Source organism: Gopherus evgoodei, chromosome 2 (assembly GCF_007399415.2).
Source record: "Gopherus evgoodei ecotype Sinaloan lineage chromosome 2, rGopEvg1_v1.p, whole genome shotgun sequence".
Classification (NCBI taxonomy): Eukaryota; Metazoa; Chordata; order Testudines; family Testudinidae; genus Gopherus; species Gopherus evgoodei.
In genome coordinates, this window is record NC_044323.1 from 47,207,301 (window position 1) to 47,231,512 (window position 24,212).

Below are 24,212 nucleotides of genomic sequence, written 5' to 3' on the forward strand. Positions count from 1 at the left end.
AAGGAGATGTAGAGGACTCCAAAAAGCATCAATTTTAAAATTCCTTTCAGTTCTTAGAGATCCCTTTGACATCTCATCATTTCCTTAAGACACACTGTTTTAGTCTAATTTATTCAAGTGTGTTATATTATTGGTCTCAGCCTGCTGGTATGGTGATTATGTGTTCTGCAGCACGGTGTGCATTCAGTGATAAATTGTATTATAATTGTCCCTGCCAGGGCTGCTATAGTTAAATGGCTGCTGGCATTCCCTTTACAAAATCCTGTGTGTTTAGTGGTTTGTACTTTGGTTTGTTTGCACACTTTTTGTTATTGATGTAGATAACGATGAAATGGGAAGAAAACTACACCCAAAGAACTCATCGTTGACCCACTTTCAAAGTGTTTCTTAAGATAATCAAATGACCGTATAAATATACAGTCTTTTGGGTGGAAACTCCTTTTGAAGAAAATAATTCACAGTTGTGGAGGAAGTCTATTGCTGGCTTTTTCTTATAACCCCTCCATGCTTAATTTGTATCCAGGAATCCGTATCCTAAATACCACCCCTCAAACAAAAGAAAATCAGCAATGGTGTACAAAAGAAAAGTCATTAAATTGAACACAGTAAAGGCAGGATCCCAAAGTCCTTTTAAAAAAAGATAAGCAGCAAAAAGCTTAAGAAGCAAAAATTTCAAGTATCAATTACATTGAAAATTATTATAATGTATAACAATAGCTTTTGGAGACTCCATTTGAGTTTAGGGTCATACTGTGCTAGGTGCTGCACTAACACAGAGGGCGTGTCTACATGGGGCGGTTAATCCACAAGTTTTTTTGCTGTGTGTCAGGTAATGTGCGGTACACAAACTGCAGTAATAGTGTGCATGGGATGGTATGCAATGGGCATCATTGTGTACACATGGCAGTGGTTTGCTGAGAACGGATGGCATGGCATTCTCAAAAGATATCCCTTGCTCCTTTGCTTTGCTGCTGAGCAGCATATATTTCGGGAATTTTTTTTCTTGCTGTGCATTGTGGGATGCATAGCAGAAGCCAGACTAGTTCACATTTCAAAAAAATCCCATGATCCATTTGTCCCCCCCCCTTCCGTGTTTTCTTTTTGGGTGGACTAGCACTGTTTTTGAATTGCTGTCAGCCAACATGGATGGGACAGTTCTCCATGGACTGAACAGTGCTCCATACTGCAATGCTGGCAATGTCAAATGTGCAGAAGCTGCTTGGGGTGTATTTCAGCACTGAAAGCCAGAGGAGTTCAGTTTGGAACTCTGCCTGCTGCACCACCATGCAGAGCAGGAGAGTTGTTAGCAGTGGTGGAACCAGGACGTGGAGAGGAAGACATCATGCTACAGACAGTAGAGGAGCAGTTCCTGGAGCAGCTTCATGGAGTGCAGTGACATTTCTGGGACTGGGAACCAACACAGAGAGGAGGATTACGCTGCAGACTTGGGAAGACCAGCAGCGGCGAGAGAATTTCAGGATAGGGAAGGCAACCTTTTTGGAGACAAGTGCTGAACTAACCCTGGAGCTGCAGTGACCACGTACCCCCCCACAGTGCTCCATGCCTGTGTAGAAGTGGATCGCAATTGTCATCTAAAAGCTGGTCACCTCTGAATGTTAATGGTCCCTAGTGACCCAATTCAGTGTGGGGACTACTGGGGCTATTGTCATGCAGATGTGTGATACCATGGAGAAGATATTGACACTGGGCTATGAAACTTGATAAAGCTCCGGAGGTTATTGATGGTTTTACGTGTGTGTGTGTGTGTGTGTGTGTGTGTGTGTGTGTGTGTGTGTGTGTGTGTGTGTGTGTGTGTGTGTGTGTGTGTGTGTGTGTGGGAGGGTTGCCAAACTTTATTGGGACAATTGATGGGATCCATGTGCCTATTATTTGCCCCCCCCCGTTCCCAGTCAGGGCTCAGAATTCATAAGCACAAAGAGGTATTACTTCATGATGTTCCACGGGCTTGTTGACAACTGTGGCAGGTTTACAGTTATAAATGCTGTGTGGTCAGTTCTGTTTAATAGAGACAGGACTGCTTGAACATTATAGACACTAGTGGGGGTGACATTGCTCCTGTTATCGGGGGACACTGGGCTTATCCTCTTGCTTTCCTGGTTAATGAAGCCATTCAGAGGCCGCTTGGAGAGAAAGAAGGAACTGTTTAACTACCCCTTCAGTAGTTGCTGAATGGCAATGGAGTGTGCATTTGGCCGTTTGAAAGGGAAATGGCACTGTTTGTGGAATAAGCTGGAAGCAGCAGAAAAAAATGTCTCAAAGATTGTAGCAGCACATTGTATTTTGCACAGTATTTGTGAGACTAAGGGAGATAGCCTAGCAGTGGGTGGGAAGCTGAGGTGCAGAGACTATCTCAGTGGTCTGTGCAGGTAGTGAGGCATCCAGTACAGAATGCAAACTGCCAGGGTAATATTGTCAGATATGCCTATTGCTCTTACTTTGAGTCTCAGGCCTGAAATTGTGCAGCTGTCCATCCAGCCGTTACCCAAGGTCTGTGGTCGGGGAGGGAGGGAGAGGAGTTTGGAAGTTTTTTGTGCAGTTCAGTTGTTTGTAGCCAATGGAAGTGCAGTGTTGTTGCGATCCCTTTTGCTTATTTGCCTACATGTTTGTAAAAATTTATGAATTAGTGCATACTTCCATATATACTCATTTATAAGCTGAATTTTTTTAGTAAAAAAGGGAAGCACCAGAGAAGGGGGTCAGCTTATGAACTGGTATAGAGATGGAGAGGTGGGACACAGCCCCTCCTCCCAACAGAGGAAGCAAGGAGAGGCAGCACAGCCAGAAGGGATGAGATAGGGCCAAAGTCTCTCCGCTTCTGGCCATGCTGCTCTCCCCCCAGCCTCCGAAGCAGCTGCAGCTCCGGGGGTTGGCAGACTGCAGCCGTGCAGCTCAGCCCTGCCCCCCAGAGCAGGCTGTGGCTATGCCGCCTGGCTCGTTGGAGCACGCTGTAGCTGCGCTGCCCAGTCTGGCCCGCTGGAACATGCTGCGGCCGTGCCGCCTGGTCTGGCCCGCTGGAGCAGACTGCAGCCATGCCGCCCAGCCTGCCGGAGCAGCTCCAGCCAGGCCAGAGATATCTTCCCCGGCCCTCCCCAGATAAGGTGGGAAGGGATGGGATGGAGAGAGCGTGGGGGTCCCGGGTTAGGTGTGGGTCATGTGGGGTATGCTCACAGGGGTTATTCCCCTGACTCCCAGCTTCTCCCCTCCAAAAAATTTCCCCACCAGTTGCTTTCCCAGCCCATCAGGGTAAGCTGCTGGTACGCCGGGACACTTTGTTTACTTAGGTTTACCTCCGTGCCTGCGGACACTCGAGGTAAACAAACCATCTCGGCCCACTAGCGGCTTATCCTGATGGCCTGGGAGCCAAAGTTTGCTGATCCCTGAATTATAGGGTTGGCTTATGAACAGGTTATAAACGTTTTCCATTTTTACTTATCCATCTGGGGGGGAGTCGGCTTATAAACGAACTGGCTTATGATCGAGTATATACGGTAATTATTTTCTGTGTAAAATGAACTGTCGACTCCTTAGGAATGAAATTAAGGTTTTTATCATCTACTCTGCAACAAACAAATGATTAACTGAAATGAAAATGAAACAATGATTTTCAATTATGAAGCAATCTATTATCTAACTACAAAAAACATTTCATTAAAACAGCAGTGAAACAAAATAGTAGAGTGCAGCAATGCAGTGCAGAATACAATGAAAGGGACAGAGAGACTTAAAGTCGCAGGAGAGTATGTGTTGCCTCTTCTTCATGGTCCTTCTGAAGTGAAGTGCTGAGGCTGGAAATTGCCAGGGGCAATAGAGGGCTCAAAATAGTTGGGGTCCCCGGTGCCACTTTTCTCAGGGACCAGCACTGGGTTCTGGGAGGGGTGTGGCCTTTGGGAGCACTGCTGTGAGGGTACAGCAGGGAGGAGTTGCTGTTGTTCCTTATAGCCACTATTATCCAGAGGACACATAACAGGCTGGCTGTTGGTTTGCAGTACTGCGTGTCCTGCTGCCCTCATAGTAATATGCACTGCAATGGGGCATTTTTTATTGCCTCCAGGAATTGCCTTTGCATCTCCCTGTCTTTTCCATGCTGGTTTTAACCCTGGCAGCTGCCACACCATCCTCTACCACTGCAACAGTCTCTCTGGAAAACTCCTAGTTGGATTCTCTCTCAGTCCTCAGATATTGCCTCCAACTCTTCACATTTTTCAGCAGGTTTCTGGACTCTGTAATGATGTTAATGAAAATTTCATCATGAGTTTTCTGTTTCCTCCCCCTCAGGTTTGCCAGCCGCTAAACCATTGATAAAGGCCTTGTCCAGGAGGATCTGGTCAGTGTGAGTGCTGTAGCTCTGGAAGTATTAACAAAAATTACATGTGGTTATTGTTCATGTTCTAGGCCGGGCCGGCTCCAGGCACCAGCGCACCAAGCGCGTGCTTGGGGTGGCATGCCACGGGGGTCGCTCTTTCAGTTGCCGGGAGGGCAGCAGGCGGCTCCGGTGGACCTCCCACAGGTGTGCCTGTGGAGGGTCCGCTGCTTCTGCGGTTCCAGTGGAACATCCACAGGCATGCCTGCGGGAGGTCCACCGGAGCCACGGGACCAGCGGACCCTCCGCAGGCACACCTGCGGGAGGTCCACAAGAGCCACGGGACCGGCAAGCAGCAGAGCGTCCCCCCTGGCATGCTGCCGTGCTTGGGGCAGCAAAATTGCTAGAGCCGGCCCTGGTTCTAGGGAGGCTGAGATGGCATTTTTTAATGTATATTTCTGGCTTTACCTTCCTAAGAGTCTTCCCAGTCTGGGGAGGGGTGGGAGACGCTCGGAGATGGGTAAGTGATGTGTGTGCTGAGATTTTTGTCTGTGCAGTATATGCTCTTTGCTTTGCTGTTGTGTCTTGGAGGTTGGGGCTGGGGGAAGGCATGGGTTTGGGAATTATGTTCCTGGTCTGGCTTTGCAGTTCTGATGTGCTGTGGAGGTGCTTATGTGGTGTTGGAGGGGGGTTAGTGGGGTGAATCTGGGGGCGAGTTGGATAGTAATCCCCTCTTCATCTTCTTTAGGCTATCCTGGTTTGGATGACATTACACTGAGGAGGGTGACCAGGAGGCAGAGAATGACCTTTTTTTAAAGAGGCAAAGGGCAGACCAGCAAGATACTTGGCAAAGTTATTCACCAAGATGGTGTCCCCAGAAGTTCAGGACTGGAAAGGAGTTGTGAACTATAGGGGGACGATGGGGGTGGTGGTGGTGCGCACAGCTATTACTTATAATATCCAGACAAAAAGTGAGCAATTTTTCAGCCTTAGATTTTGCTTTCTGTCTCCTGCAGTCATGTTGGAAATGCAGAGAAAAATAGCTAGTGAAGTGTTCACTGTTACCAGTCTGTAAGAATGTGTGTTACAGGACATTTACTGGGGAGCTGTACATTTTGTAGCTTTATGGGCATGCAGTGTTGATATCTACCTCATGTAAACTGAGAACACTAATCAAACTTCTTTTCCTGTAACCACTGTTTGAGTAAACATTTGCATTTTGCACAAAAGAATATTTTCCTTATTTGATTCTGCTACTGGAAGGGATCGGGGAGAAGCTGTGGCTGCGCCATGCTGCTGGCCACCATTTTGAGGTGGAAAACAAGAGCTTGAGGAGGATGGGGCAGCATTTGCGGGGCAGGACAGCTAAGGAAAGGGGAAAGAAAAATGCCTCCCTATGGCGCAGGCCTGAAAACAGACAGTAGTTGGGGTATTAGCATAAGGTGGAGGCCAGTTACCTCGGTTGAGTAGCAACCATTTTGGAAGGATGTACGGGGGCACCGAACAAAGAGCATGGGCCAGGGGAGGGGGAGGGGGATCTCGGACTTGAAAAGGCTTTTAGCTCATATCTGTTCACAATGAACGCTGCCATAGGGCACCTGGAATAGAAGCTAGCATGGCAGCATAGCGTAATAAATAATAATAAATTAAAACTTAAATATTAAATTATGAAACAAATTATTTAAAAAAAAAAACTTACATGCTGAGGTTCCCTTCATAGGATCAGCCCCCTCAGTCTTGGTTTGGGTTGCTGTCTAGTAATTGAGGTTGGTTTCTGCAGGACAGGAATTGGACTTGCTTTCTAACTGGCTGCCATTGGGTTCTGAATCCAAAAGAGATCCAGGGGGATCTCTTCACTGGAGGATGAGCACAAGGAGCCCAATCAGTCTCGCTGCTATGGCCGAGGGTGGAGTGGGAGGCAGCAGACTTCACAAGCTGCCTGGGTTGGGTGGTCATATAGTTACATAAAATCCATTCCAGCTTCCCAAGAAATGGACAGGTTACGTGTCCCCTGCTGGATTTCTTCCTATTGTCTCAGTTGAATATAGCTGCTGCTAAGCTGTTTGCTCTTTGACAGGCACTTTTTGGCATCCCAGTCGTGGCCCCTTGTGGACATCACAGAGCCACAGAAAGGGCTTTATTCTGGTGTCTAGTCACATGAACTTCCTGCACTGACACTTCTCAGATGGCAATGAGATCCAAGGTCTCAGAGCTGCTGCTTGAGGCATGTTGTAGGGCTTCTAGTGTATTATCACAGCTATTATATACTGGAATCCAGGAGCAAATGGACAAAATCTTCCTGTGCACCATCTTATAAATGGGGGAGGAGACTTTCGGTCAGCTTGACCCCAGAGCAGGGCAGGGCACACAGATAAACAGGTCAATAAAAGTTACTTGCCAAGCAATGTGGTATTGGAAGAGTAGTTTGCAGTAGCATTGTGCACACACAAACAATAGACCAGATTAACTGGATTCGTAGCAAAGTTAGTTCACTTTGAAAGAGGACTCCAGACTTCAAGGTAAACACAGTTTGTGCATTACACTGAATTACGTCATGTGTACACAAGTGTTTTTGAACTGGATTGACTCAGTCCAGTTTTAGCTTCCCTTTTAGACAAACCCATAATGAAAACAATTCATTTGACCAATGGATTATGATTTAAATAGACAAAACTGATGGAGTGGGAGAAACTAAAGATAATTCTATGGGTATTTACAGAAGGAAAATAGAGGTATACAAATATTAAGTGACTTGCCCATAGTGACACACAAAATATTTCCCAGATCTGGGAACTAAATCTAGATCTCCCGAGTCCTAGTCTAAAGCCTTAAACACAAGACCAGCCTTCCTGTCAAACTACCTGATTTTGGTTATAAATGTTTGCACTGAACATTTTTCTGCACAAAATGCTGATTTGTTGAAAGCAAAATGTTTTGTTGAAATGCACTAGTTCTGAGGAAATTTTGTTTCAGGGGGAAAAATGGCAGGGGGGGAAGGAGGGGAGCAGTACGCTGTGGTATAAATGTTCCATTTTGACATTTCTGGATTAGTCTCTGGGCCCAGGACCTACTGGCCACCAATGCCTTATCCATATTCCTAGTGGCCTCCTTGGAATCCCTGGGACGCTCCTCGGTCCCTCTCTTCAGCCCACTCCAGAGCAAGATCACCAGTTCTGACTATTGGTCCTGTGACCACTGAGTTTGTTCTCTCTGGTCCTACGGGACTGTAATTGGATCCCTTGGTACAAGAACAGGATCCATCATTGACACCGTAAACTGCGTCCTCCCCCGCCACTGGATGATTCTGCCATGCTAGAATCTTCCTCTCCCTTGGTGCCTAAGGACTTTAAGGCATATCAGGACCTCCTGAGGCGTATGGTTGCTATCTTGGGTATCCTGGCAAAATTCCTCCAGGAGAATACACATAAAGTCCTGGATATTCTCCAACCATCAGCTTGAGAGAATAGCCCTCCCAATAAATGAGGTTCTCCTGGACTTTGCAAAGGTCCTCTGGAGTATTCAGTTTCATTGCCCCCTAAATTTACACCGAAGGACAGAGTCTGAGAAGATGAACTAAACTGCAAGAAAGATTTATACCTCCGCTTCCCTTCTACTGGCATTGCAAACCAGCAGTTGCTGCTCTCCGAATATGACTTTGTTAATTGGGTGGCCATATCTAAGTTCATGGACAAGTTGCCAGAAGTCTCTAGGGAAGAGTTCAAGGCGTTCATTTTAGAGGGCCATTTGGAGGGCCTAAACATGGTTGCAGGCAGCCCTGGACAGGGTGGAGGCCTCAGACAGGATTATGTCATTAGCTGTAGATAGGAGGGCCTCATGGTTCTGGAACTCTGTCATTGAGCCTAGCATGCAACAGAATTTGCCATTTTGTGGCCAGGTTTTATTTACAGTCAAGACCATGACAGCCTGCACTCCTTTAAATACTCCCAAGCTACTTTAAATGCTTTGGGAGTATATACTCTGGCCGTGAGATGATGCTACCTAATGGTCAGCAGCTGCAACACCACCGCTCGCAGCACTTTTTCAGACAGTCCTCCCTTCCTGTGTAGCAATGGCATTAATTCAGAATGAGTCACAGATCCCAAAGGAGGAGGTCCTCTGGTTCTTGGTTTAGCCAACAGCATTTCTAAATGATATTCCTATATTTGACATTTTCAGGGTGACCACTTGGTCCTCTGTGCATACTTTTGAAAACCACTATACTATTACAGCTGCATCCAGATCAGATGCAAACTTTGGGAAGGCAATTCTGCAGCCCTTCTTTAAATAGACCCCACCTCCTGTGAGTAGTGGTTGCTAACCACCCACATAGAATATACAGCTCCATCTACTCAAAGAAAAAAATAGTTCCCTGTGACTGTTGTTCTTAGAGATATGATGCAGACATGTATTCCATGACGCATCCTCAGTGTCCTCTGCATTGGCATCTGCATTTCTGACATTTGGTGAGAAGGAACTGAGGGGGTCAGGACATCACCACGTTAATACCACCAAGGGAGGGACTACGGCCTCAGGGCGTGAGCACAGCCCCTACGGATATTACTAGGCAAAGTTCTCTAGCTTTGGTGCACGAAGAGCACATGCCCATCATAGAATGTGTCTGCATCACACCTTGAAGAACAACAGTTCTAGGTAGGCAACCGTTTTAAAATTATTATTTTTAATTTATATATGACTTTTAAAACAAATTTTAAAAAAGAAGTTAAAATTGGAAGGAAACATATTGATTTTATTGGACCATCACATTTGTTTGACCTCAAACAGAATATTTTTGAAATTTAGTTTTATGGGAAGTGTCAACATTTTTCTTTTGTTTTTTTCATGTTCGGAGCAGGTAAAAATTCAGAATCCACAGAATTGCCAAGGAAAAAAGAAAATCCAGTTTCTAGCCAATCCTACTAACAAGAGTCTTCATTGCTCAGTAATTTTGACACGCTGTTTCATTACTTCGCTTTCAATAACTCAAAACAGAGCAAACAGCTAAGCATAAAAAGTATAGCAGACTTTCACTGTATTTTTATTTCACCTATCTGTATGCATCTGTTACAGGGGATACTCATCTCTTGTGGGCGCCTCCTGTGGGGTGAGTGCAAACCTACACACATCACACTCTCTCTGTGTCTCTCTCTGCTTCCAACACCTCCTGTTGGCTGTTAACCTAATCAGGTGGGTCTTCAGCGGCTCAGCCCTTGAGGCTAGTCACACACAATCAATATGTAAACAAACAAACTCCTTCTGGGGTAAAAGGTCCACCAGGTCATAACACTGTCCCCTTGTTGATATCTGTAGCCTTGTTTCTGGGCTCACTTCTCAGCCCCTTCTGGGCTGGCTTTAAGTCTGTGCCAGCCCTGCTATGGAGCATGCCCCAGGGCTTTCTCCCTGGACACTCTTTGTCTTATCAATTCTTATTGTGCCAGCTCTCCAGCCAGGTTTCTCCTTCAAGTTTGGTTCCCTTCCTGGGGTAACAAAATCCAGCAAATGGTTGGCCTCTGCAGGGTCTTCAGCTCCATCCTAGAACCCTTTAAGTTTCAGTCCTGTGCTTGGGCTTCTACACGAAGCTTGTCCCCTTCTCAGGGCTTGGCCACTGCCAGTGGGGACCCTGACCTGCCCACTACTTCAAGACCCCAACCCAGGTATCCTACAAATAGCAGCTACATGCTGCTTTCTTTAATAGTTGCTGCTTCTATTCCTGAGCCTTTTCCCTATGTAGCCCTTTCTCTTCAGCCTTACCTCAGGGTTCTCTATTTGTTCCCTTCTTGAGCAGGGTCTCTCCCAGGCCTCTTTACCTGTGGAGTTTTGCAGCCTTCCAGTCCTCCTTTTCCCAGCCAGCAACTGATCTGCTCAGGTCCTGCAGCTCCTTTTAACTGAACCTGCTGGATTCTGATTGGCTGCTTCCCGGCAGCCTTTCTAGGCCTGGAGGATCACCTTCTCTGCTTCTTTTCTGGGGTGGAGTGTGGTAGGACCATGAGGCCTCCAGCAGGGGGCCTCAAACAGGCTGTTACATCTCATCATACCATCTATCTGTATTTTGAAGCATCTATAAATATGCCATTAGCATCAGAAGTTATGATCACAATAGTATGAAGACCCTTAAATTGTTCGGGGAATAACTGTTTGCGAGATTTGTAATCTTAGTTCTTTATATGAATTGACAGTTATATTACTTCCAGTTCAGCAAGTGCTGTCATTTTGAGGAATCTGGCTGCCTCGTGACTGTGAATGAGACGATTACCAAATGTGCAAAACCAGTGGTGGAATCTATAGCTGGTGCATTAGTTTACAGAGATCACTCTATTGATTTGGCTTTTGCCCCATTCACTGTAATAGTAAGAATGATGTGCTCACCTAGCTTGTGACTAAGATCTTCTGGGATGATGTGGTCACCTTATGTTGCACAGGTTGCAAATATTGGGCCAGGGTCCTGGGAGGCCATCTGCAAGAGCATTCTCTAGTGATTCAGATTTGGAGTGTTGCGACTTGACACTGCACCTTACTTAGTGCAGTGCCATAACGGCACTATGAGGCCAAAGTGCTCTGCCAGGGATACCTTGGGAGGCAAGATATCTCTATGATCTTTGTTAATGGTAAACCTCCTGCACTGGAGTTTACTCTAGAAAATCTAGCCTTGTTGTAGTGATAGCTTCAGTTAATTGGAAACAATTCCCCTTTCTGTGTCAAACAACTCTGGATCTCCAATAGATAATTCACCATCATGGAGTGGACTAAAAGAGCTTTTGAGAAGAACAGGTAGATATATGAGTTTCATTTGCTGAGCAGTGAAATCTCTCACTAAACCTTTGAACAGTGGTTTCCAATGATCCCCTATAAGTACATGGGAGCCAGAATGGAGGCTGCAGCTTTTTGGATGTTGAGTATCCTGCTGCTCTTATGGGGTATAATTTGGAAAGGCAAAGTGACTGAGAACTTGGGGGGAGGGATAGCTCAGTGGTTTGAGTATTGGTCTGCTAAACCTAGTGTTGTGAGTTCAATCCTTGAGAGGGCCATTTAGGGATCTGGGGCAAAAATCAGTACTTGGTCCTGCTAGTGAAGGCAGGAGGCTGGACTTGATGACCTTTCAAGGTTCCTTCCAGTTCTAGGAGATTGGTATATCTCTTATTATTATTAAAATTGTTTTCTAGTAAATATAAAACAAAGTATCATCTATGTAATAAGATTCCAAGATTGTCATTTGCTTGTGTGTCATTCTGAAGCCTACAATGTCTGTTGAGTCAGTGTGACATGATGGACACAGCTACAAGCATGGTTGTGAGCTCTTTTTGTTCAGAATACCACCAGGTTCAGTCATCCCTGGGTTTTGTGATCTGTTGCTTTTCAATTTTTAAGTGAAATAAATAGGTATATCTCCATATATTATATTATCTCATCAAACTGGAAGGGACCTTGAAAGGTCATTAAGTCCAGCTTCCTCTAGCAGGACCAAGTACTGATTTTGCCTCAGATCCTAAGTAGTTCCCTCAAGGATTGAGCTCACAACCCTGTGTTCAGCAGGCTAATGCTCAAACCACTGAGGTATTTCTCCCCCCAAGTTCTGAGCCACTTTGCCTTTCCAAATTATACCCCTGGGACAGCAAGGTTTGTATCTGTGCCATGCCAAGAGTCCTAAAGCATTGTGAAATCAGAGGTAGTTTATGTGCATCAGTTTCATTGGTTGCATGAGGAAGACTGCATGGATGATGAAGTACTTAGCCCAGTGGCCACACCCATACGGCACTAGCTTTCAGCTGCTAGTAACCCATAATTTGTGTGTGCATGTGCATGTATGGTGTGGGGGTCAGGGGAAAGGGGTTAGTATGTACCATGACTGCATTATTGATAGGCTCAGACGGATTAGATTTTTAGCAGTAAATATCAATAAACATAGATTTCTCCGTGCACACACAAACCCACGAAAAAATATTTTCATCAATAATAATACAAAATTTCCAATAGGCAAAGTAAGAAAAATGCTGCTTGAGAAATTAATAGTATTTGATGTAAAGATATTTATTTTATAAATTTTGACGTGGTGTTGATAATTTGTGTTTTAATGGTTATAAAGTTTTAGCTTTTTAAATCTCAATGTCTACTGTCATTAGATAATTATTGTCTGAACCCCTGTTGTCTAACTCTTTCCTAATTTCCCATAATGAAAATCTAAATCAATAAAAATAAAAAAACCTCAGAAATAAACATGGATATTATCTGCCGAAATTATAAAAAATCAGATTGTGCCAAGCCCCCATATTAATATGCTGCATTCTTTGTATTTCTGACACATTTAGAATTCTGTGTGTGTTTAATCTTTTGGAAATAATTAAAATGTAGCAGAGTAGCTGAGCTGGCTGTGTTCTTTTCTATCATGGGAGGCAAAGTTCATGTCTTCTATGAGGTCTGGCAGGCACTGCGTTTGTGACTAGACACATTCAACCTGTAGGGAAGGGTGTTTATTCTGGTGTTGCTTTGGTGCTGACTCTGGTGGTTGAGTCAGAATGATGTCCATAGGATTGGGTGTCTTACTTCCCTGGTCAAAGGCTGTTTCTGCAATATGTGCCTGTTTGTCAGAAGAGTGATAGCCTCTTGGTTGGAGGGCAGCAATCTCCCCTGCTAACTAAACTTATCCCCAACAGAGAATTCAGTGGAAAAATGGTAAATGAAGTCTGAACAACTATGTGAAAACAAATCATAACAATGCGTTTTATGCTCATCATGAGATACTGCAGTAATTACTGATTGAAAGACTTTTAGTCTGGAGATCTGCATTGAAAAGCACATGAAAGCTAGAATATGGATTTGACGTTTCTGTTAGCCTGCAGAATTGGGTTGGAAGCCTCATTAGAACTGGCTTTGCATCACAATGAGAGCTCAGGCTGCTCACCACTGCAGGAGGGACTTGGAACTGTGCGGTATCAGGCTCAAACTTCTTGATTTCTTCTTCCCTCTTTTTTCTCTCCCTGCCATAGAGTTTAATTGGATTTTAATTTTGTTTTATTATTCTTAATAACTGAGATCACATTCTCTGGTACTGAAACCTCTAGGACATTAAATCTAAGCTTCTGTATTATTTATGGCTAATAAAAAAACAAACAAAAAATCCAACCAATCCCCAACCACAACAAAAACACATGTTGATGAAAAGCAGAATGAGGATGAGGACTCTGGATTCAGGAAGTTTTCACTAACATGCATACTATAGAGATTAGTCGGAAGTATATTGATGAGTGTCGATCAAGTTTCAGTTTTCTCTCATGTGGAGTTGATACAGCTGGTGGTTCATAAGACCATTTTGGCAATATTGGGGCTTTGAAAGTTTGCTGAATCTCCTCCCAGGCTGTTTCTCTTGTTGTCATGTGCACATTTTACATTATTTATAATGTGGAGCTTTTCATTCCCCACTATATGGGTTATGGGACAGAACTCTGCAAAGTATTTTACCATCAGGGAACTCTGTAGTTCTGTTAGGCTTGAGGATTTATACAGTTGTGATTGCTCACATATATGTGGCATTTGGTCACATCATGTTGTGTGTGTTTAAAAATACAAAAATCCTAATAAAAGTGTAAGGGAGGTTACTGGGAATAGGAGGATGATTAAAGTAGCTGTTTGCAAGTGATGTCTTTAAACATGTGACTCTAGCTTGTTTGACCTTGATATCTTTTGAACTCATTATGGGAATATCAGACACATGGCCTGTGGGCCTGATCAGCCTGCTTGATGCATTTATCTGTTCAAGACAGATTCTGCAGAGTGGAAGCTTTAATTTTTTATTTTTTTCAAAAGGGTCATTTTCTACTCCTTGCAATTGTGAAGAAAACGTTCAAAATATTTCCCAGTACAGCACTGTCTTACCCTGAAACAATTCTGGGAGATTTAAGTTACTACATTAATCTTAGTGAGTTAACTCTTAAGCCTAACAATATTATAAATCCAACTATCTAATAATTTAGGCATACCTAATTTGCAGTTACCCCAGGTGCACATATACAATGGTCAAACAAAGTGCAGAAATAGCAGAGGCTCTAAAAGTGCCCTGCATTAATTTTTCCCCTCTAAGTCATGTTTAAACTTTATTAATAAAGTTTAGTTACCACATAAACAAGGTGCTCCTGGTCTTTGCAAAATCATCCATTGTGAATTGAGAGTTGTATATAGCTCTTATTTTGTAGCCCCCGCCCACAGATGGTTATTAAAAGTATAATTCTTTCCACTCCACAGTAGAGAGCTTTACATCTGTTTTTCTTTAACATTTTTGTGGACTGATCCAGATGTATTAGTTGAGCAACATACCTGTATATCCAGATATAGCTGAGTTGGACTCTAATAGGGTGTTTCCACTCTTTATGATGAGGCATATTTGCTATTACCAGGAAGAAACAAATGACCAACATGGACAAATTAAGAGAAGGTGGGGTATTAACTGTGTTGTTTAACTTTGATCATCCCAGAATGTAATGGGATCTTGAATATGTCAAGAAGAAAAGTTAGCTGAATACTCTTAAACTGTCTGTGTTTTTTATGTTAAAGAAACAGGAAGAGAATTATGATGAGATTTATGCACTAGCTTAGTAATGAACACTAACAGCTATGTAACCACAAGGCCATTTGTAATCCTAGAATTGTTATTCTGAACTATCTTTATGACAGGTGATTAAGGCTTAAACATTTCAGCTTAAACATTTCAGAAAATGATATGTTCTGGTGAAAACTGCCAGTTAATTCAGTTATCTTCTTGGGGCCTGAGAGCCCAGGGCTACGAGGTCCAGATACACGCCCTGATTGTGGGAGCCCTGGGCTCGTGGGACCCTGACAACGAGCCGGTACTGAGAGCGTGTGGAGTTGGGCGACGCTATGCCCGGCTCATGAGACATGTCTGCTCATGGTATCCGACACCATCAGATAGCTCAGAGACATCTATAAGGAACACATCACGGGACATTGTCAGTACCACGTTGAGTAATCAAGACTACTGACCAGGGAAATAACCCACTTCCTTCCCTGACGAACCAAAGGATGCACCCCACCTATGTACTTATTCCCGACACTGATACTGACGTGGACTCTTTATACATTCCATGGGTGGCGTACCTGAGCCCACTTATCCACTGACGCTTTAAAAACCCCCGCACTCCAATCTGGGTCTATGCTGGTTATGTGATATTATGTATCTCGTGATCCTTGTAACTGATACTGTAATCCCTCATAACTCAAACTGGGCCGTAGATGTACAGTACCTTCCCTCTTAACTTGTGTATATTTAATTTTAAACATTAACTTTAATAAAATTTTTAATTCTCTCAGATCCAAGTTCGGGGGGAAATCATCTCATTTTTATTTTGGTTTTCTAGAGTCATGAGAAATGAGTTTACATGTTTTCATATTGAGTTACAAGGGGTACCAAATATGAGGAGTGATTCCACATAATCTCATTTGTTATGAGAATTGGTAAATGTGAGAGATTTCAAAGCTCTATAAATATATGAGACCAATTATATGACATGTAAAGATAGTTACTCATGCATCTTAGTTGGGTATTTTCACCATCCCACCTAAAAGTCTATTCCATAATAAACCAAAACTCCAGCATCTCTATTCCATTCATGATATTTAGTGTTATGAATTTAAGCTCCCAGATACAGAGTGATCGCTTTGTGAAAAGTGTTCACGCACAAAGCGATCACTGTATATCTGACGTTTCAGTCCTCATCCTCAAAGAAAACCTTCACAACACTTTCAAAAGATGATCCTACGAGCTTAAATTCATAATGTTGTTAGACACATGGACTGAATAGAGATGCCTGGATTTACTTTTTATTACAATAATCTATAACCTACAAACAACCCTCTCTCCCTTCCCTCCCTCCCCTTCCTCCCACAGCTGCTTCCACCCCTTCCTTTCCTCCCTATGACTGGAGGAGTGTTTACAGGCCACTTTCACCTTTAATGGTCTCTTGAAATACGTGTTAACTATGCTAAACAATCTGTTCCATCTTGTATTTAGCTGGGACACTCTGGGCTTGGCTACACTTGATAGTTGCAGCGCTGGTGGTGGCTTTATGGCGCTGCAACTCACTCACCATCCACACTGGCAAGGCACATACAGCGCTGTATCTCCCTGGCTACAGCACTGGTTGTACTCCACTTCTGCAAGAGGAATAAAGATTATAGCACTGCCAGTGTGGCCACCAAAAGCGCTGTTATTGGCCTCCAGAAGTATTCAGCAGTATCCCAGAATGCCTGTTCTATTCACTCTGCTCATCAGTTCGAACTCTACTGCCCTGGCCTCAGGTGACCAACCATCAGACCCGCCCTTTAAATTCCCTGGGAATTTGAAAAATCCCCTTCCTGTTTGCTCAGCCAGGTGTGGAGTGCAATCAGTGAATCTTTCCAGGTGACCATGCCTCCACGCGCCAAACAAGCCCCAGCATGGAGCAATGGTGAGTTGCTGGACCTCATCAGTGTTTGGAGGGGAGGAAGCTGTGTAGTCCCAGCTCTGCCCCAGCCGTAGGAATTACGATACCTTTGGGCAGATGTTAAGGGCTATGATGGAAAAGGGCCATGACCAGGACGCGCTGCAGTGCAGAGTTAAAGTGAAGAAGCTGTGGAGTGCCTACTGCAAAGCATGCGAGGGAAACCGCCACTCCGGTGCTGCCCCCACCACCTGCCGTTTCTACAAAGAGCTGAATGTGATACTTGGGGATGACTCCACCTCCACTCCAAGGACCACCATGGACACTTCAGAGCGGGGCGAGGAGGAGGAGGAGAAGGAGGAGGAAATCGAGAATGAGGGTACTACTGTGGGGGGAGACAACCCGGAGTCCCTGGAGGCATGCAGCCAGGAGCTCTTCTCAAGCCAGGAGGAAGGTAGCCAGTTGCAGCAGCCGGTACTTGGCGGAGGACAAACAGAGGAGCGGGTTCCCGGTAAGCGGCTTTTATTTTCATGATGGAAATTTTTCGGGAGAGGAGGGAGGGTTAGGGCTACATGAATGCATGCATGCCTTGATATGGAATAGCGCATTGATGTCTATCATGTCACAGTAATTGGCTCGGTAATCTCTTCAAAAGTCTCATCCAGAGCGCGGGCAATGCACTTGCGCAGGTTTATTGGGAGAGCCAGTGTGATCTTTGTCCCAGTCAGGCTAACACGTCCGCGCCACTGTGCCGCAAGGGGTGGGGGGATCATTGCTGCACACAGGCAAGCTGCATAGGGGCCAGGGCGGAATCTGCATTGCAGTAGAAGACCCTTCCGTGCTTCCCAGGTGACCCACAGCAGTGAGATATCTTCCAGGATAAACTGCTGTGGAAAATGTTGGGATAGTGTTCAGTGTAGGTGCCCTCTGCAGCTGTTGGCTCTCCCCAACGCACAGAAACCTAGAGGACAGTACAGCCCTGAAACAATCAGTCCCCCTTACTCACCATTTCGGGGCTCCTGTGGGTTATGTGCGCTTTCTTTGGGATGGGAAAATTATGCTATTGTGAAGACTGTATGTGCCCTCCTTAAGTGCAGGGGAATTACTCTGTCTGGTATAAACAATGCGGCCTTTGTTAAGTGTTGCATTTTGCCTTTGCAGATGCAACCTTGAGATCTCGGCTGTCCGTCTTATCACCAGCTGAGAGACTGCAAAACCTCAGGAAGAGACCATGGAAAAGCAAAGACGAGATGCTGCAAGAAGTAATGCACCAATCTCTCACAGAGAATCAAAAAACGCAGGAGTGGAGGGAGAGGGAAAGCAGGATCCGCAAGGAAAATGCAGCACACAGGAAGCAAAGCACGGAGTGGCTGATAAGCATCCTGGAGCACCAGGCGGACTCTATCCAGGCACTCGTAGCCATGCAGGCAGAGCACTACCGCCCCTGCACCCCTTGCCCAAAGCTCTTTCCCTTGTGCCCCCATGTCAGCTCCAACCCCCTTTCCCCAACATCCGGGTTCTTACCACCACAAGCTGCCTCCATCATCTGCATGTTCACCAACCAGCCCTGAGAACTACAACCCTTACTCTCTGCACTCAACCACCATCATCATGCAGTATAGCCATCCTGAAGTGCAGGAGTCATTGCACAGCACTCCAGACAGGACATATTCAAACCTGTGACTGTACAGTTACCCACCACAACCCCTGCCCTTTCAGATTCCAAAAAAGTTGTGTTTCTTTCAATAAAGTAATTTTCTTTTCAATAAATGAATTTTTGGCTTTGAAAACAGTCTTTATTATTGCATAAAGTTAAAGATACCTTAGCCCAGGAAAGAAACAGGCATTGCAAATCAGCTTAGCAAACACAGATTCCTACTAACACTGTAACCACTGCACTTCACTCCCTTGCAAGGCACCAAACATTACTGTTGGTTTTCAGCCTCAAATTCCTCCCTCAAGGCATCCCTAGTCCTTGCAGCCCTGTGCTGGGCCTCTCTAGTAGCCCTGTTCTCTGGCTGTGCAAATTCAGCCTCCAGGCGTTGAAACTCGGAGGTCCATGCCTGACTGAATCTTTCACCGTTCCCTTCACAAATATTATGGAGGGTACAGCACGCGGATATAACCGCGGGGATGCTGTTTTCCCCCAAGTCCAGCTTCCCATACGGAGATCACCAGCGGCCTTTAAACGGCCAAAAGCACACTCCACAGTCATTTGGCACTGGCTCAGCCTGTAGTTGAACTGTTCCTTGCTGCTGTCAAGGCTCCCCGTGTACGGTTTCATGAGCCACGGCATTAACGGGTAAGCGGGGTCTCCAAGGATCACAATGGGCATTTCGACGTCCATTACTGTGATCTTCCACTCTAGGAGAAAAGTCCCTGCCTGCAGCTTCCTGAAGAGGCCAGTGTTCCGAAAGATGCGTGCATCATGCACCTTTCTGGGCCAGCCTGCGTTAATGTCAATGAAACGTCCACGGTGATCCACAAGCGCCTGGAGAACCATAGAGAAATAACCCTTCCGATTAACGTACTCGGATACTAGGTGGGGTGGTGCCAGAATAGGAATATCTATCACCCCTCCACAGTTAGGGAAACCTATTTGTGCAAAGCCATCCACAATGTCCTGCATGTTCCCCAGAGTCACAGTTCTTCTTAGCAGGATGCGATTAATGGCCCTGCAAACTTGCATCAACACGATTCCAACAGTCGACTTTCCCACTCCAAACTAGTTCACGACCGATCGGTAGCTGTCTGGAGTTGCCAGCTTCCAGACTGCAATAGCCACCCACTTCTCCACCGGCAGGGCAGATCTCAATCTCATGTCCTAGTGCTGCAGGGTGGGAGTGAGCTCCTCACACAGTCCCATGAAAGTGGCTTTTCTCATCCGAAAGTTCTGCAGCCACTGCTCATCATCCCAGACTTGCATGACGATGTGATCCCACCAGTCAGTGCTTGTTTCCTGAGCCCAAAAGCGGCGTTCCACGGTGCTGAGCATGTCCGTGAATGCCACAAGCAATTTCGTGTTGTATGCATTACGCGACTCGCTATCATTGTTGGACTCCTCACTGTCACTTTGGATCTTAAGGAATAGCTCAACTGCCAAATGTGATGTGCTGGCGAGACTCTTCACCATACTCCTCAGCAGTTCAGGCTCCATTTCTCACAGACCGCGCGCTGCACAGAAACCGTGGAAAGATGGCGCCAAATGTGGACAGAAGCACAGGGATTGCTGGGATGTGAAGTGATGCATCCACGGGGTGTTGGGACAGGAACGAGAATGACCCGCCCCCTCCGCCTCCTTCCCACAACCCACGGCGCCGGAATGGGAAGAGGTGCTCTGTGGGATAGCTGCCCATAATGCACCACTCCCAGCACCGCTGCAGATGTGGCCACACTGCAGCGCTGGTAGCTGTCAGTGTGGCCACACTGCAGTGCTTTCCCTACACAGCTGTACAAAGACAGCTTTAACTCCCAGCACTGTACAGCTGCAAGTGTAGCCATACCCTCTGACTGAGCTTCCCAGACCTGAAGAAGAGCTCTGTGTAAGTTTGAAAGCTTGTCTCTCACCAACAGAAGTTGGCCAATAAAAGATATTACCTCACCCACCTTGTCTCTATAATATCCTGGCCGACACAGCTACAATAATATTGCATGACTGGCATCTGCCTGGCATCTGTCACATGTGATTCTTTTTCTCTTTATTTCCCCGGGTGAGTGTGGTGATATAATCTACACTGTTCATTGCTCTGGGAAAGTGATGCATTGACTAGCCTGCTTTCTAAATCTGAAATGTTATTATTGAGTTGTAAAAAGAAATCTCAGGCATGGAAGCCTATCAAAACAATTTTTGGGTAGCCAATTAATATATTGCTAGCCATGAAATCCTTTTTGTCTTTAACTTTTGCCAGCTAGTCTCTTCATTGCCAGGGCTGTTGTAACATTAACATATTCTGTTGTAGACATCCCCATGTGATTGTCAATTCCACTGTCTTTGGGAGGGTTTTTTTATTTTTTTAATTAAAAACAAAGTATGGACTTTTTCATGGTGTGTGCTGAACTAAGTTTTGAAATAGAGTAATTTCACTATACTGAAAATCCTGTGCAGTCAGGCTATATTATGCAGGTGCACCACACAAAACTAAAGCTCAAACTTTGCCTTTTGAATTTGTGGCTTTCTCTCCTGCAAAAAGAGGATGCACAAAGGCACTCCCTGTGGGTTTAGGAAACAGATAATAGTGTACAAAGTGATAGGTTTATATGAGCTGTGTTGTTTTTTAATTTGGCTATCGGTGTTATAATGCAAACTTCACGGAAGTTCGGTTTAAGAGTAAGCTCAGATAGCAAATGTGTGATGTCAACAAGCATAGCTGCTCATGGGAACAGAACAAAGAGAACACAGGTGGCTAAGCCGCAGCATATTTTTCCATCCCCATTTGTTTTAAATTTCCTCTGTTGGGTGAGTTTCCAATGAGTTAATTAAAGTAGTAAAATGCCACCTAATCAAACTATTCAGCCAAATCATAATAATAATAATGTAATTTATGCAAGATGAATTATTATAAGTACAGGAATCATCCCCTCCCCCCCATGGAAACTCAGCTCCTTCTTGGGTGCAATACACAGTGTGTATTAATATTAGGCAACACTGTATAACTTGGGGAAGAGATGAAGAATAATATCCTCTTTAATTGAAACTGCAGTATGAAATGTAAGGAGGTACAAAGACCCATAATGGAATTTGTCCAAGACACCAGGGTCATTGCCTCTGTTTTAGTGAAAAGTGCTTTAATGACCATAAATAGTTAGGACACATATGCATATACAGCAGCACACTTCTTCCTGACTTTGTTCTTGAGTATAGGCTCAGTGCTAACTCAGAGGGAATAGCATCACCTACTAAATTACCATTTTCTACAATCCCTCAGTTTTCCATCCAGCTATTGTCATGGCCTGGTTGTGCTTAGTTTTTGAGATCTTACTATGTCCTGAATATGGAATATGTATGGAATGATATAGAAATTGTAATTTTAAACTCATTTTTAAATAGCTGTAGCAGCACTATGCTGGAATAAAAGTTGATCATTGTTAAATAGTTGGAAACTGTATATTAGCCCCAGCTTGTAGACGATTGTAATTAAATAGGTTTTCTTTTCTAATAACAAAGAATGTTTAATATGATCGCTGTTTTCTCCTTGTCAGAATATGGCGGCATGGGCTTGGACTTCTCCTATAGCATTGCAGTGGCAGAGGAACTGGGAAATATCCGCTGTGGAGGGGTTCCTATGGCTATTGGAGTGCAAACTGACATGGCTACACCAGCTCTAACAAGGTAACTTTCAAAAGAAATCCTCAATTCCCACTCTTCTCTTCAACTTCAAATTCGTTAGGAAATAATATAATGTACTTAGCACCAAGAAAAACATTGTTGACCAAATTTACCATTTTGAATTGTTCCCAAAAATCAAGGGCAGCTCCTCTTTACCCTCACCTTTAAATAATTTAGGATAGCAAGAGAATATGATTTTGCGTTGGAAGATAAATTTTTAAAACCAAATGATGTGTTCTACTTGATCTAGAACACTAAACACAGAGCTTTGACTCCTGAAGCATTCTAACAAGCTGGTCTGGAAGACTAATAAGCCAAGAATTAAATAATTGGTTCAAGCAGACACAGATTTGTTTCTCATGGGGCTGGCATTATTCAAATAGAAATTAGCTAATTTAGGTATGTTTCTGAGACAAAAATAAATATGCCATCTTTTACTGCAGTATATTGGTTACTGAAAGCAAGACTAGACATAAGTTAAACACAGAACCTCAATATGTTGATGTTGCCAGCCAAATCAATACACACCAGTAGAAGGATTCAATAGCTGGTGCAAGAAGATGAATGGTAGTAATGCAGTCTTAACAACAACAAATGAGAATCAATTATTTGACTCTCAGAGACTAATGTCACACAGTCTATGAAAATAAATCTCAACAGGTTTATAGCATTTGTCTTAAAGCAAATGTGAATATCATGGTCTTAAAAGTGGAAACCCACTTAATATCCTCAAATGACACTGTTGAAAAAAGAAAAGTTGGGGATGGAAAGACAGAGGAGGTTAGAAGAGTTTAAAAATAAGAAATAATAATAAAAGCACATTGAACCAAATTTAGGAGTGATGTTAATGGTGACCTTACACATTGAGTATGACTGGTTCAGAAAACAGATGTAACTTGCTCCAAGTTTGGCATTCATTAGCAGGGCAAAACAAGTGTAATGTGCACACGAATGATGGAAGGAGAGGGATGTGTGTGGGTGGCAGAAAAAAACAACTCAGAGGAAGGTGGGTAAAAGCTTTAGAGTCCCCTTACCACACCCACAACCTCCCCTTAATAAATCCAGGCTGTGAACTGCCCATAGTTCTCCAATCCTCTCTCAACCAAATTCATCCCAACACAGTGACACCAAGGATGAATTTGACAGTAATTACTAGGACCCAGTCCTCTTTCACTTTTGCGACTCAGCACTGTGTGCTTTTTTCAGTCCTTCCAATACTTCCTCCATTTTTTTCTGAAATAATTATCAGATGTACAATAAGTTTAACTAATTCCTTTAATGTCCTAGCACATGTATCACATTGACTAACTGATCTGTGTATGTTCATCATTTACCAGGCATTTCCTTACTTATTTTACAGGCCTTCCTTGCTTTGGAATTGTTCCTCTTTCTTTATATTCAACTGGTTCCTCTTTCTTTATATTCAACTACATCATTCCATCTGAATCCAGTTTATTGGATTTCTACATGCAGCACCGGATTAAAGCATAAACTAACTAAGTTACAGCTTAGGGCCTCACAATATGAGGGGCCTCTAAAAAAGAAAAAAACTGACTTCATTTCAAATTTTATCAAAATCGGTTGATAAATAAAGGAGATATGGGGAAAAGAAGGTTCTCTCTAAATATAGACATTTTCATTCAAATATGACAAAAATATTCACATCTGATTACACAAATACCCATATCCTACTCTTACCCTTCATTAATTGTTCATTATAGACAGGTGGAAGGCCAGGGCTGAATAAAAAATGATAATTGCATTTGTAAAATTAGTATTTCTACGAGTAAGTCTGCTATCAGTCACCTAAGGTAGCGTTTTGTTGGCCAGCTGCTACTGGTAAAATTCTTACCATACCTCATAACTTATTTAAATAAATAAATAAATAATCTCACTGCTGATAAAATTGGGAAAAATGTGAAGTCTGAGATGGCAGTGTCGTGAAGCAATCCTGCAAGCTCATACTCGTATGGGACTCATCTTAGGAGTGGCATCATGTATAGCGTCCTCCTTGGGTGGTAATAGCCGGAACGCTGCCATCTTTTGTTTACAGTCCAGCACGCTTAGTTGTAGTGCCTTCGCTCATGTTTTTCTTCTTTTTCTTAAGTGTTAGTTTGTTCTTTCTTCTTTTGATATGTACTTA

The 24,212-nt window shown here is 44.0% G+C and overlaps 1 protein-coding gene across 1 annotated transcript in view; it reads left to right on the forward strand.

The window, feature by feature from the left end:
- Nucleotides 1–24,212, forward strand: part of LOC115645644 (probable acyl-CoA dehydrogenase 6) — a 154,200-nt gene that overhangs the window by 84,505 nt on the left and 45,483 nt on the right. The window contains 1 exon segment of the mRNA XM_030550579.1: nt 21,943–22,072. Coding sequence (XP_030406439.1) covers nt 21,943–22,072 — 130 coding nt within the window.